At 45.3% G+C, this 15,276-nt stretch overlaps 1 protein-coding gene across 1 annotated transcript; it reads left to right on the forward strand.

The window, feature by feature from the left end:
- The first annotated feature begins 660 nt into the window (after positions 1-660).
- On the forward strand, positions 661-15,012 carry MRPS22 (mitochondrial ribosomal protein S22). The gene is made up of 8 exons (XM_084752242.1): positions 661-853; positions 2,674-2,837; positions 3,983-4,147; positions 8,886-9,029; positions 9,495-9,578; positions 10,807-10,952; positions 13,703-13,811; positions 14,800-15,012. The coding sequence occupies exons 1-8, from the start codon at positions 682-684 to the stop codon at positions 14,893-14,895; spliced, it is 1,080 nt and encodes a 359-aa protein (XP_084608368.1). The 5' UTR covers positions 661-681; the 3' UTR covers positions 14,896-15,012.
- Positions 15,013-15,276: the final 264 nt, after the last annotated feature.

Consider the following 15,276-nt stretch of genomic DNA (forward strand, 5'->3'; position numbering starts at 1 on the left):
TCTGCGCAAGTAGTCCACTAATGAGCTATATTCTAAGCCCTTGTTTTTTAATGTATGTACTCTTAACATTTCGTATGTATGTATGTACGTACTTATGCATGTATGTATGTATGTATGAATGTACTACTAATATGTCTCATAGAAATGAAAAAATTAAGACTATAAACAAACAAGGAAACAAACAAATAATAAATAAATAAGGGCTGGTGAGAAACCTCAGCCGGTAAAGATATCTGCTTACCAAGCCTGGCCTGAGTTTCATTTCTGAGTCTAAGGAGAGAAGCAACCCTCCTAGGCTGTCCTCTGACCTCCACACACACATTCACGCGCACGCACACACAAACAAAATTAATAAAAAGGATATTTTTACAAATTCAATCCCCACATCTGTAATCAGAGAGCAGAAGGCGGTTGCAGTGGGTTTGAGGCCAACCTGGGCTACATAATGATCTCTAGGCTAGCCTGGACTGCAGTGTGAGATTGTTTCAAAGAGGGGAGAGGGGCTGGGGAAGCTCATTAAGCACAATGCTTGCTTGGCTTGCACGGAGCCTAGGATTTTGTTTTAAAATGCTTCCGAAGCGCTTTGCCTCCACTCAGACTACATTTCCCAGCATGCTGTACACAGGATCGCGAGCCAGAAGTTGAGCTAGTCGGTTCCGGCGCTAGGGATACTGGGTAATCATGGCTGCCGTCAGAACTCCGTTGTCTCTGTGGAGGTTCCAGTTGGGCACTCGGCGAGCACAGCGGGTCTGTAGTCGGGCTGCAGCTCAGCGCCACCCCGATGCTCTGCTCGCGACGCGGCCCCTGCCCTTCGAGGTGGGGCTGCCCTGTCGCCCGCTCAGCTCCGAGGCCGGTGAGTGACCGCCAGAGCTCCGCTGGGCGTTGGGGGGAGACGAAGAGCTTGCTCTAGCCGGTGAAAACTGCAGGGCGGGTTGTCAGACCCCGTCGGCTTCTGTCTGTCACCTTTGCCGCGCTTCTCAGAGCCCTCTTTTATACGTTCGTTCACTCGGCCACCAGTGCTTGAGTTCCTCCCCCTGCAAAGCACTCTACTAGCTTGGTGCATACTGTTGGTGCATACTGTAAGACCGGCGCGGGCTCTCGGATGGAGAGCACTGCCCGGCTGGAGAATAGTAATGGTAGGAACAGTTTGTCTGTCTGTCTGTTCGTCTTGAGTTTGCCTTGGTGAGTAGGTAAAACGCAAATAAAAATGGGCAGAGTTCTGCTTGCTTGGTATTGAGGCTGAGGTGCCTTTGTCATTCCACGTTCAGAACGCAGCTAGGCACAGATGGAAGAGCGTCAGAGCAGAAAGGATAGCTAGAGTTGGGCAGGTGGGTGAGATTGGCTGAAGAGAGTGGAGTGCCGAGCAACTGTTATGACTGGAGCTCGTGGGTGAGCAGGAGAATTAAAAACAGGACTTTGGTCTTCAGAGAATGTTCTGGCTAGGTTTGTGTCAACTTGACACAATCTAGAGTTCTCCGAACGGAGAGAAAGGCAATGGAGAGCCATAAGATGCAGCTGTAGGCCATTTTCTTAACTAGTGATTGATGTGGAGGGCCCAGCCCGTTGTGGGTGGTGCTGTGCCCGGCGTGGTGGTGCTGGAGCTTTAAGAAAACAGGTGGGGCAAGTCCGTAAGCGGCCCCCCTCCCAGTACTCCGCCTCAGCTTCTGCCTGGACCTCCTTCAGTGATACACTGCACTGAGGAAGTGTAAGCTGAAACCCTGTCCTCCCCAGCTTGCCTTCCGTCAGGATGTTTCATCTCGGCTATAGGAACCCTAACCAGGACAAGAATAAATCTCCTATATGGGGGACACAGTCAAGCAAACGCCGAGTTTTAAAAGTGAGAGCCATCTTGATTGCATCTTTAGCATATTACTCTCAGGGAATCTCTTGGTAGGGATGGTTTGTAGTGACGTCAGAGAAGAGTCCGGGAAGCCAAGGTAAGGAGTTAAGGGCGGCCTGGAGCAGAGTAATGAGACTTGTGACGGTTAACTGAAGTGCTGAATTCAGGGTTCCCTTTTTGTAAAAAATGGGGATAATTGTAATATTACTTCATAAGGTTGCTGTGGGAGTTGGCCGTGCTGAGCATGGTATGTGTTTGGTTCAGTAAGCACCTCACAGCAAACATCTCCTGCATGTTAATAACGGCCCCTCCTGTTGCTTTAACTGCTTTTTTCTTTTTGCCTGGGTGTGGTGGGTATGGAAGAAGTCAGGAATTACTTCAGGGTTCCGGACTGAGGGACCCGATGGGTGGTGTTGGGATGGAGAATAGTAGGGGAACCGGGTATGAGGCAAGAAAAAGTGGGGGGGGGTTATGGTTTGGCAGAGTTGAGGTGTCCATTGGGTAGTGGACACAGAACAGTGGGTCCTGTTTCCAACCATCTCCAAAATAGCAACTGAAAAGAGGAGACAAGTCCGTGAATGATGATAATTATCGCCATCTTTAGTTTTCATGTTGCTCACTGTACTAGACCGTCTGCTTGGCAGATGATACATGCCATGGTGAGAGAATAGGACATTTTAAGTGCAAGTTGAATGAATGAATGATTGAGAGGGTCCCATCACACAGTTCTGAAGTGTATTCTGCACAGGTGGTTTTTATTGTTAACTTTCCTATTTAGAAGTTTTGGCTTGTCATTGTTGTCGGCTTCTTATTTTTGAAATCTATTTTATCAGAACCTGGTAGCTCAGAAGTCAAGAAACCTTCGTTTCTGGATGAGGAGGTTCAGCGTCTCCTCACCAAGATGACAGGCCTGGACTTGCAGAAGACTTTCAAGCCTGCTATACAACCACTGAAGCCACCAACGTATAAGTTAATGACCCAGGCGCAGTTGGAAGAGGTATGTCATCTCCAGAGTGTTGGTGGAATACCTTTCCTTCAGGGGTTAGATAAGAGTCACAGAGTCCGCTGCAGATGCTCAGTGCTGCTCCTCCATAGGTGTGGGTGAGGGGTGAAGCAGGCACAGAACTGAGGAAAGAAATGTGAGGAGGCAGGGAGAAAGAACGGGGAGCTGACCGTAATTGAGCAGACTGGGGTCAAATCTAAGTGTCCAGGCTGAACCTTCTCCCTGCCCCAAGCCAGCCTGCTCATCTTTCATCTTACCTGCTCTAGCTCTCTTCCTGGAGAAGGAGCCTCTGTAAACTGCCTTGGAGCGGAGGGTTTGATGAAGTTAGAACTCTGCTGGACAGTATGGGAGACGTTGGCATGTTCTCAGTCACTCCCCAGTAGCACAACAGTAGCATAGTAGAAGAGTGAAGCTTCCCTTTTCTTCTCTCAGGTCATCTCTGTAAATAATGTGGCACAGAGCAGCGCATTTACTGGTCAAGGGTAGAGGCTTTGGAGCTCAGTTCCCACACCAGTGCTTACTGTCTGTGTAGCTCTCGTTTTCCATCAAGTGGAGATGACAGTAACAGCACCGGCTCTTGTAGGCTTGGGGCATTGAGTGAGCCCAGTGCATGTGGTTTCCTGTGTTATATGTGTACAGGTGTTTTTCCTGTGTGTATGTATGTGCACCACATGTATACTTGGCACCGATGGAAGTTAAGAGTGAGCACTAGAGCCCTGGAACTGGAGTTGCAAGTGGTTGTGAGCCACCATGTAGGTGTTGGGAACCAAACTTAGGTCCTCTGAAGAGCAGCCAGTGCTCTTAACAGCTGGGCCATCTCTCCTTGGTGCCTGTTTGGAGTATTTGATGCCTGGCACATAGTGAACACTGAGCAAATGCAGACTTTGCTGTGTTCCAAGAATCTCTTGCAGCATGGCATTCCTTGGCTGCTTAGGTCCTGGGTAAGTGCGTAGCTGGTGGTCTTTGTCACGCCATAGGAAAGGAAGGCCAGGCCCTCCTGTCCAAGTTAGGCTTCTCACTCACAGAGTCATGGCTGCAGCTGCTTTCCTTTGTAGTCATCAGCATTTTTGATGAGTGTCTACTTTCATCAGTTCCCTTGGACATTATGACTTTTCTTAAGAGCTGTTTTATTTCTTCAGGCCACTAGACTGGCAGTCGAGGCAGCTAAAGTACGATTAAAGATGCCACCAGTTTTGGAAGAACGAAAACCAATAAATGACGTATTAGCTGATGATAAGATTTTGGAAGGAACAGAAACACACAAATACGTGTTTACTGATATATCTTATAACATACCACATCGGGTGAGTATATACCAGATTAATCTTTGAAATACCACACGGAGGTGGGTCTGAGGGATGATGTGCCGTCTCTCTCTGAGGCCTCCAAAGCGGAGTGCCTCTGAAGAGGCAAGACATGCTGGCAGGTCCACATCATGTTGTTACCATTTATTTCCGTACTGTGGACTTAGTGTATTTCAGGTGGATACCAGAGACATGGTGTTCTGGCTAGTTTTGTTTCAGTTTGACACAGCTAGAGTCATTTTTGAAGGGGGAGCCTAAACTGAGAAAATGTCCCCACCAGACTGGCCTGTGGAAAAAAATCTGTGCTGCCTTTTTCTGATTGATGATGCTGTGAGAGGACGCAGCTCATGGGGGCGGTGCCACCCCTTGCTGGTGGTTGGTTGGGTGTCGAAAAAGGTAGGAGAGAAAGCCATGAGGAACAGACCGACAAAGAGCACTCCCTGATGCCCTCCAGGTTCCTGCCCTTCAAGGATGGACTGTGTGTGACCTGACAGTGATGAGAGGAAATAGATCGTTTCCTCCCCAGGCTCTTTTGGTCATGGTGTTTATCATAGCAGTAGAAGCCCTGAGGCACAGCAAGGCACGTGTAGCCAGTCAGACAGCAGTGGACAGAAAGGGAAAGACATCGAGTCTCCCTGGGCTGGACTGCTGCCCTAAGCTAGCCCTTCAGGAGACGATCGAGGGCCTTCTCATGTGTGCATGTGGGGTCATTCCACCCTATCTTTTTTTTTTCATTAATTTTAAGACTATTCTTTAACAGTTATACGTGCATAATAGTGCGTGTTAGGCGCTTTGAGCCTCTAATGTTCTCTCTCACATTCCTCTTGAAATCCTTCTCCACACCAAGAAGCCCTCCTCCTTTTGTCTTGTTTGTGTTTGTGTGGTCCACTGGTTTCACTGGGGCTGTTTGCATGAGCATGGGTAAGGAGGGTTACCGAAGCCTGGGCAACTTTATCAGTGTCCACAACACTGAGGAAAGTGACACCTCTTTGTAGGTTCAGTTTTCTTAACCAATCTATTTTATTACGAACTTATTAACTGAACATACGTCCCTTATGACTAACCTGACCTAAGTGATAGGAAAAGAGGATTAAAGAATAACAAAACCGTAAGGATCTCAGTTCCGAGGAACGATTCTCCTGGCATTGCCAGCAGGATTTCTTCTCCTGAACCTGGAGTAACCAGAACCCGGCACCTCAGCAGGAGCCCAGATCCCTGAAGCCTTCCCTTGAGTGGTTCTTTCTAGGAGCGTCTTGAAGTGGAGCAATGAACAGCCAAAACTATCCCAAGTCTCCAAAAGCCCCGCCTCCAGCTCTGGGCTAACTTATGTATCTCCTCCCAGAGTCTGTTCAGGGATCTTTTCAGCTGGCAACAATCAAGCTCCCGCACGAGGTAGTTTGCCTTCTAGTGAATTAACATCACCTGTTTTCTCACAAGACCATTCTGATCCCACACTTGGGATTATAACAAAAACAGATTTATCTCTCCTTCAGCTCTTCCCTGGCAACCATATGTCAACTTGATGCATGCTAGAGTCATCTGAGAAGAGGGAACCTCAGTTGGGAAAATACCTCTATAAGACACCTGTGGGGCAGTTTCTTAATTAGTAATTGAGTGGGAGCCCACCCACTGTGGATGGGGCCATCCTGGCCTGGTGGTCCTGGATCTCTAAGAAGCAGGCTGAGCAAGCCACCAGGAGCAAGCCAGTAAGCAGCAGCACCCTTCCATGGTCTATGTCAGCTCCTGCCTCCAGATTCCTGCTTACTTGAGTTCCTGCCCTGACTTACTATGATGATGGACTGTGATGTGGAAGTGTAAGCAAAATATACCGTTTTCTTTCTACCTTGCTTTTGGCCATGGTGTTTATCACAGCAATGGAAACTAACCAGAAATCGGTATCAGGATTTGAGGTATTGCTGTCACAGACCTGATCATGTTGTTTGGGGGAGAATTGTGGAAGGATTTTTGAACTTTGGGTTAGAAAAGCCACAGAGTGTTGAGCTCAGACGGCTGTCGTACAGGAGCTTGGAAGATAATGTTGATGGAGGCCTGGCTTGGGAAGTTTCCCAGGGAAGTTTGAGTCATGTAAAGACTATAGGGGCCGCTGCATATTTTGAGTTAAGAATCTATGTTCTGGTCATCTGTGGCTGAAGAATCTGCCGCCATTAACAAGAGAATAGCATCACTGAGTGAAATTTTCAAGGAAATAAATAGTTCCTGAGAGTCAACACAACAAAGCTGTGTTCCAGAGATGTCCAATGCTGTACCTTATCCTAGCAGCTGAACTTGGTGATGTAAGAGTCACCCAGGTGGTGCTGGTTTGGAAGGCATGAAGGGGTCATGGAGAGCAGCTGAGGCTTGGCACTGTGTGGCAGGGCTGGAGTGTCTGAAGAGAGCCCAGGAAGAGGCTATTGGTGAAAGTGCAGTCCAACTGTAGCAAAGGACTCCATCATTTTGGAGATGCCAGTTCCAAGGGATGGCCACCAAGAACAGCAGCAGCTGAGGTGTGGAACAGTCCTGATCTTAGAGATGGTGTATGTGGGCTGCAGTGGGTGGGGCCAGGAGTGACCCAGGCCCGTTGGAGGAGACCCAGGCATTGGACACTGAGGTGTTTACACAGTTGGAGTTTGGTTTTGCTTGATTCAGATTGAGACTGTGCCCTGGTTCTTCCCTCTTGAAGAAATCAGGTATTTAATTTATTTTTGATTTTACAGATATCCAGTTCAGAGGCTTGAAATTTTAAAAGCCATTATTGGTTGGTTGGTGCGTTTTTAGAGGCAGGGTTTCTCTGTGTAACCTTGGCTGTCCTGGACTCGCTTTGACACCAGGCTACAGAAATTTGCCTGCCTCTGCCTCCTCAAGTGTTGGGACTAAAGACATGGGCCACCGCCACCTGGCTGAGACTGAAATTTTATTTTTTATTTTTTTATTCTTTAAAAGGTTTCAAGACAGGGTTTCTTTGTGTCATAGCACTGGGTGTCCTGGAACTTTATTTTTAGACCAGGCTGGCCTCGAACTCACAGAGATTGTCCTGCCTCTACTTCCCCAAGTGTTGAGATTAACGACATGTGCCACCACTGCCCAGCGGAGACTGAAATTTTCTTTTATTTTACTTATTTTAAACGTTTTTCAAGACTGAAAATTTAAAACATTGGAGTTTGTGAAGACCATGGGACTTCTAAAGTTTGTAAATGTTTTATATTGTATTAATGCTAGTATGACATCTGGGGGATAAGAAGAAAAACTGTGCTTAATAAGTGAAATGTTTGGTTGTCAGGTTGACAAAGGGTCAGTGTGCTAGTTAGTTTTAGTGTCAAATTGACACAAGCTAGAGTCATCTGAGAGGAGGGAACCTCAGTTGAGAAAAATGCCTCAATAAGATCAGGCTGCAGGCAAGTTTGTAGGGCATTTTCATAGTGATTGATGGGCCCAACCCATTGGGGGTGGGGCCATCCCTGGGCTGGTGGTCCTGAGTTCTATCAAAAGGCAGGCTGAGCAAGCCATGATGACCAAGCCAGTAAGCAGCACCCCTCCATGGCCTCTGCATCAGCTCTTGCCTCCAGGTTTCTGCCCTGCATGAGTTTTGTCCTGATTTCGTTCAGTGATGAGCAGCAGTATGGAAGTATAAGCCGAAAACACTATTCTTCCCAACTTGTTTTTGGTCATGGTGTTTTATCACAGTAATAGTAACCCTAAGAAAGATGCTCAGGGAGGGGTGGGGCCTTTTATGCCTGGTCTTAACATTTGTGTGGGTCTTATGCAGGTAACCACAGTTATAATAGATTTATGAGTGCAACAGCCATGTCATGTCCCTAGGACAGCATTCCAGAGTGCTCCTCTCCATCTTCTTGCTCTTACATTCTTTCTGTTCCCTCTTCAGCCCTGTTCCTTGAGCCTTGGAGGCCTGTGGTATAGATGTCCCATTTAGAATTGAGCAAGATGGAGTGCATTTATCTTAGGTATTTCTCTTTCTCTCTCTCTCTCTCTCTCTCTCTCTCTCTCTCTCTCTCTCTCTCTCTCTCTCTCTCTCCCTCCCTCTTTCCCTCTCTCTCTTTTCTGTTGTTTATGACACAGGGTCTAACTATATAGCCCTGGCTGTCCTGGAACTGGATTTGTAGACCAGGTTGCCCTTGAACTCAGAGATCTCTGCCTCCCAAGCGCTGGGATCAATAGTGCAAGAACCCCACACTTCCCAGTGGATTTTTCCCTTTTTAGTAAACCCAGAAGTTTCACTGATAATTTTCAGATTACTTCTTCCATTGTAGTTCCTTTGATTGCCAATTTAAAAGAGCAGTTGGTCATCTAAAAACAGCAGCTTTTTATTTGAACCTTACATGTAAAAGATAGGAGTGATTTATAGTTGAACCCACAGAATGCATTAAAGTGCTGCTGAGATTAGAAAGTGACCCCACTACTCACTCTGGTCATCCTAATTGTGCTTAGAAAACAGGATTGTGGCTGTCTTTATCTGTGGCCCAACTTCTGGTCACATCGTGTCCACAGGCAGGAAGCAGAGGGATACATGCGGGAGCTCACTCACCTTTCCCTCCTGTGTAGTCCAGGACCCAGCCCATGGAGTGGTGCTGCCCACACGAGGGTGGGCCTCCTGTCTCGACCTAATGTAGACAGTGCCACTCACACACGCCTACAAGTTGTCTCCAGGTGATTGGCGGTATTTGCTATCACAAGAGCGGAAAAGGAGTCTTCATAACTTACCTCTGGTTGCTTTCCATTTCAGGAACGTTTTATTGTTGTTAGAGAACCAAGCGGCATACTACGCAAAGCTTCATGGGAAGAACGGGACAGGGTAATACAAATTTATTTCCCAAAAGAAGGTCGTAGAGTTTTGCCACCAGTAATTTTCAAAGATGAAAACCTTAAGGTATGGTGAGTCCCATTCCGTGATGATCTGTTGAAGTAGTCGGGTCTAGTGGTGCTGGCATTTCATCATGGTGAACACGGCACTAAATATCAGTAAATTGACAGGGGTCCTCATATAGGTAATTTAGTTGGGGTTTGAATCTAAGTGTGGTAATTACAAAGCCTGTGCCATTTCTGTATGCTTTTAAATTTTTATTTATTTTGGTTTTGAGACAGGGTCTCACTATGTAGCCTTGTCTGTCCTGGAACTATGCAGAACAGGATGGCCTCAAACTCACAGCGATCCACCAGCCTCAGCCCCTGACCAAATGCTGGGATTAAAGGTGTGGGCCAGCACATCCAGCTCCCTATGTGCTCTTGATAGGCACATGGTTGGCTTGTGTGTTTGACAGGCCTGACAGGGTGTCAGGACAGATGCGAAACTTTTATGTTCTCCTCTGATTCCCATTTTGCTATGTGGCTTTAGACCATGTACAGCCAAGACCGGCATGCTGATGCCCTCAATCTCTGTGTTGCCCAGTTTGAGCCCGATTCCCCTGAGTATATCAAGGTGAGTGTGTTTTAATGTGACTTAAATACAATTATGCAAAAGGTTTTTAATGTAACACTTGAATTCTGCTAGGCTTTGATTTATTCAGATAAAATGTGTATCAGTACATGTTTTATGCTTTCAGCTACCTTCATGAATGAAGGAATTTAAGCTTGTAGAGTAAGGTAACGTGCTCTGAGTTACACTGTTGTTAAGTGGTAGGTTTAGGATGCAGATGATGACAAAGCCCTTTCTCTTTTACATTAACCTTATAGGAACAGTTATGCATTAAAATTTGTCAAAGTGCAACGTGTGTCTTACAGTTTAGTATGGATGTGTTCGTTGTGCCTGCTTTTGTGGGCAGTTATTTTGGGTAGCATAGGATTAAGTGAGCATCAAGGCCTCACTCAGCAGTGATGTGCTGACACAGCCTAAAATGTTAGGTATTAAGTGTGCTCTCAGAAAAGGTTTTGTAGGAGTCTTGGAAGGGTTCTAGAAGGGCAAGGATCAGTGAGAGAGACAGAGGTTTGGTGAGTAGAGGTGTTTCAGAGAAGACCGACTAAGCAGTAGGTGGAAATAACCAAGTAATCTTGAGATGTGAGCAAACGTGGCTTTGTTTGTTTATTCAGTGCATATGCAGGTGGATGGGTCAAGGAGGGTGGGTTGTATCACGTGACCCCAGTACTAGGTGAGGAATGCTGTCCTCATCAAGCACAGGGCTGGGAAGAGGGCTCAGTGGGTAACTGTTTGCTGTGCAAGCATGAGGACTAAGTTTAGGTCCCCAGCACCCTTGCCAACGCCAGGTGAGTCGGCACACATCTGTGGCTCCAGGGTTGGGGAGACTGGGGGATCCTGGTGACCTTCTTGGGCTGTATTCTCACAAGAAGATTGTACACATACAAGGCTGCCACACTCTAGTAGGGAAGGCACATATTTGCTGTTGTAGACAAATACGGGTAAGCGGACAATCTCGGGTTCTTTGGGTACTCTGCTTTGTTTGATGCTGGAATTTGACTTGGCTGGCTAGGCTAGCTGGCCGGTGAGCTTCCCAGGGTGCGCCTTGCCGGCACTGGAATACAAGCATGCCCACCACACACGGTTTGGACATGGGTTCTGGGGATCATGCTCAGGTCCTGTGCTTTGAGTCGAGTGAGTTGTACTCTGACTCGTGGCAGCATTCCTGCTAGGTGGTCTGACCATGTGATGCTGCTCACTTCTTTTGATCTTCCTGTGCATTTTATGTGTATAGATTCATCATCAGACCTATGACGACATAGACAGACATGCCAAGTATGAGCTTTTACGATCAACTCGACACTTTGGCGGAATGGCTTGGTATCTTGTAAATAAAAAAAAGATTGATGGTTTGCTCATCGATCAGATCCAGAGAGACTTGTAAGTATGATCTGAATAATTGAATTATTCATTTATTGCCCAACAGTAAGTCAGTGTTGTTGTAGTGGTCGTCTATTGTAGTGATGATGGAAGTTTTCACTTATTTCCCTTTGGATTTGTTTTTAGCATAACTCAGTTCTCCTAGGCCTTGCTTTTGTGTTACATAATCAGCTAGATTGTTAGAAAAAGCATATGACTTTGGATCTTAATAGTAGACTCAGGTTTTTTTCACCTTCACTTGTCAGTGTAGGTATTGGTGGGTTTTCCAGGCACTCAAGGATACTGCATGGGAATTGTGAAATAAATGTAAGATCTGGTGGACACAGCAGAACTTCCTGGTAAACATGTTTAACTTAGGAAAATTCTTTTGTTTTGATGGCTCTTGCTTCCAAAAGGTTTCAGAGAAGTTATTTTCAAAGTGGTGTGAAAGAATGCTTTTTATTTAGCATCAGGCTGATGTGCTTGCAAGTTTCTAGCTGAAAATAACAAACATAATTCATCATACTGTGCTGTGAAGGTTTTAAGTCTTTGCATTGAGGTCTGCCTGGGCATGGTGGTGCATGGGAGCAGAAGTGGGGGGATCTCTTGTGTTTGGGGCCAACCTGGTCTACTTAGTCAGGCCCTATCTAAAAACAAAAGCAAACTGATAGTTGGTATCTAGTTGAGCAAGTTTATTGATGCTGTTGTTTTAAAGAGTACCACTATTTTGTAAAAAAATATTTCAAATGATATGTTGTACAGTTTATACACTATAGTATAAAATAGCTATACTGGTAAACTTCATATGACTTGTTTTTTGCTGTGGTTAGAAACAAAATTTAGTATTTCTGAGCTTTATACTATTTGTGATAAAACTGGAAAGAAAATAGGTTTGTTCATGAGGTGAATCAATCCAGAATCACAGAGGAAGGAACCAGCACGGCTGTTGTGAGAATGCTAACTTTTCACAAAGCCCTTGCTGCAGTCTTAAGATTGCATAAGAGGCATCAGTAAGTCCATCCTCAGACTGTGGAAGTATCTTACTTGCAATTTTAACATCACACACAAATGTTAAACTCATGCTGCCTAAAACACACTGTTGCTTCTCATCAGAACAGCTTTCCTCATGACTTCCTGGGTAACTGAGTTCAGAAGGCAGCAGTGTTCTCTCTCAACCCATCAGCTGTCCTGGCTGGGGACGGACAGAAGTGCTGTGCTTCTCTGTATGTCTCCTCGAGCTCCTCAATGCAGACACGCTGAACTAGTGTAACGATAGCATAGCTCGGGATATGTAGCTGTAGTATGTAGAAATAAGTGATACTTCCCCCACACACACACTTTTTTGTTGTTTTGGGTATCATTTTGTTTGTTTTTAGACAGGGTTTCTCTGTGCAGCCTTCGCTGTCCTGGGGCTCACGGGGCTCACTCTGTAGCCCAGGCTGGCCTCTGCCTCCCTGAGTGCTGAGATTACAGGTGTGTGCTGCTGCACCCAGCCTTGATAGTCTCTTATTATTCCTTATGGTGTAAAAATACATCTGAACTTTTTACCTCCTAACAGTTCTGGATAGTGAGCAGACTTAAAAGCCTGGGCTGAACAGTATAGGGTGCACTCTTTACTGACTAGAGAGAGACCAAATGACAGTCCAGTATTAGGATTCTGCAGACTTATTTTTAAAGTTATTTTTGAAAGTAGTAATCTGCTCCTATTTTAAGTGTGGAGTGGTGGTTAAGCTGCATTTAAATTATTAAGTGAGACAGACACTGGCATTAACTCCAGCATGAATCTAATGAAGCCCTAAAAATAATTCTGACATGTAGAAACCCATAGAGCCAGCATGTCTACGCTTTAAAGGGAATTATTTTTATTTTTTATTAGGGAGAGACATTTTGTTGCTGCCTTTATTAAACTGTCAGAGATTATAGAAAGCATAGGTAGATAGGTAATGGACATTTCAACTTTTGCCCCAGAAAAGCTTGTACAGTATAAGTGGCTGTTTCCTTTTCCTGAGACAGCCTTTCCAGTGAATGGATGAGCCCCGAGTATCTCGCTCGGTCACTGTGGCTTCAGGCATTCTGTGCTTACTCGCACTGTATCCCAGCTCAAGTATTTAGAAGGTGGAGACTGTCGGAGAGTGACAGATTTGGCATAGCACTGAACTACGGCGTTCTCACCTGACCTCCCCAACGGGAAGCCAGGAGCTAAGTGTACACAGCAAAGCTTCAAAATGGGAACACTTGGGGTTATTTTTATGCCCTCCCCAACCCTCAGCTCCGAGGTCCAAGTGGTCAGAAGGTGGGTACTACTATGTAGGAAGACTGTGATTGGGGGACAGCTAAGAGTTTTCATGTTGATAGAAACTATTTAAAATACTGTTGGCCAAGTGGGAATCCTCCACCACTAGAAATTCTCTTCTATGGAAAGGGATGTTCCACCTCCCAAAGAGCACAGCCATATTTTCATAAACTGGCACTTCCTGTCTTGCCTCTTACCTGCTTCATAGGTCAGAGGACAAGAAGACATCTTGGTAGACTTGGTTCTCTCCTTGCACCTTCATGTGGGTTCCAGGATGTAACTCAGGTCAGCACACTTGTGTAACAAGCACTTTCACTTGCTGAGCCATCCCTCTGGCCCCTTCAAATGCTTTTGGAATTATAGAACTACCAATTCGAGAAGTCTGAAATGTAATTTAGTTTGGAGTTGGCAAACACTTTTGCAGGGTTGTGAAACTAATGAAAAGCCCCTTGGTAATGCTGAGCCTCTTCACTCTCAGGATTGATGATGCCACCAGCCTGGTCCAGCTGTATCACATGCTCCATCCAGATGGCCAGTCAGCTCAAGAGGCCAAAGAGCAGGCTGCTGAGGGAGTAAATTTAATTAAGGTAGAGTCCTTTTTGTCAGTTTTGTAGTGATGATTAAGTTAGGAAAGATCCAGAAATGGGTCATATTTAATAATACACAGTTGTGAATATGGAACATTTCAGTCTTAAATATGTGAATATAAACCCCATTTTTCCTACTACCTGGACTGGGTGGGGGGCACTTGGGAAATGGTGCAGCACTCACAATGGTACAGCAGGCAAACTGGGAGCTGTAGTTGTGAGTGAGGTTCAGACAGTGGAAGGCCGTGCTGCACTGGAGGTGGTCAAGTCCCCACAGGTACTGAGATACCTCCCACCCTTAGTGTAGGCACATTCCTCAGGGCTGGAAAGGGCAGGTGTCAGGAAGCCTTGATTGTATGGTCATTTTGGAACTGCATACCTCTCAGATATAGCTCCCCAGATTATCCTCCGTGCTAGGTTGAGATGGTATTTTCATATGGGAAGGGAAGGTCACTAAAATTTTCCATTTTGCTTTAGGAAACCTAAGTACAGAAGTGATGGGTGATACCCCTAAGAGAAACAGAAACTGGTACTCACTGTGACTTTCTGTGCTAAGCCAGATAGAGCAAGTAGTATGCTTGCTTGCTTTTTTCTTTTTTTTTTTAAGAGATGAACACATGAAGTCAACAAAACACTTTTAATGAAAAGTAAACTTCCTAGCTTGTATTCTCTAGGCTTCTCTGTAATGGTTTTTCACTTTGATCTAGAAAGAGGTACAGTGTCAGGATCTTTATTTTACTGAACATGGATTAACAGACAAAAGCCATTCTGAGGGTTAGAATTAGTATTGCTATAGCTGTTGGATACTGTACTTCTGTCTACACACAGCTATCTCTTCTATGCAGGAAGATCATTGTGACACTGAAGACCTGGGTATTAATGATGTCTTAAAACCGACGTTATACACTTAGTATCCTGTTGCTCTATCATCTAGAACTTGTGTTTTTTCCTGTTGCTCTAACATCTAGAACTTGTGTTTTTTCAACAGGTCTTCTCAAAAACAGAAGCACAGAGAGGAGCATATATAGAATTAGCACTTCAGACTTATCAGGAAGTAGCCCTCAGCCATTCTGCAGCATCCTAAGAACAGCAATTAAACATGTATTTCATTTTCTTAACTGCTAGTGTCATTCCATTTGATAATACTGAGTTGAACAGTTTAAAACCTCAGGATTAAAAGGTACTGACTTGTTTTCTAGAATTTGTTTTCTGCTTTTTAAATTCTCAAATATTTGTTACCCTACTCAATTTCCAAGTGGCATTGAGGTGACTGAAGTTTATATTTTGACTGCCTGGTTATGAATTTCTCTATTTACATTAATGCATGTAAAAAAAACAAAACAAAAACCACTGCTACAATACCAAAGAGGCCAACAGGTAATGTTGACAGCCCAGCTGGACAAGCCAGGGTGTATGCCCACCAGGCAAACTAAGATACAAGATCAGACCCAGGCTTTGAACAATA

Source organism: Acomys minous (assembly GCF_964271855.1).
Source record: "Acomys minous genome assembly, chromosome: 13".
In the NCBI taxonomy this organism is placed as follows: Eukaryota; Metazoa; Chordata; class Mammalia; order Rodentia; family Muridae; genus Acomys; species Acomys minous.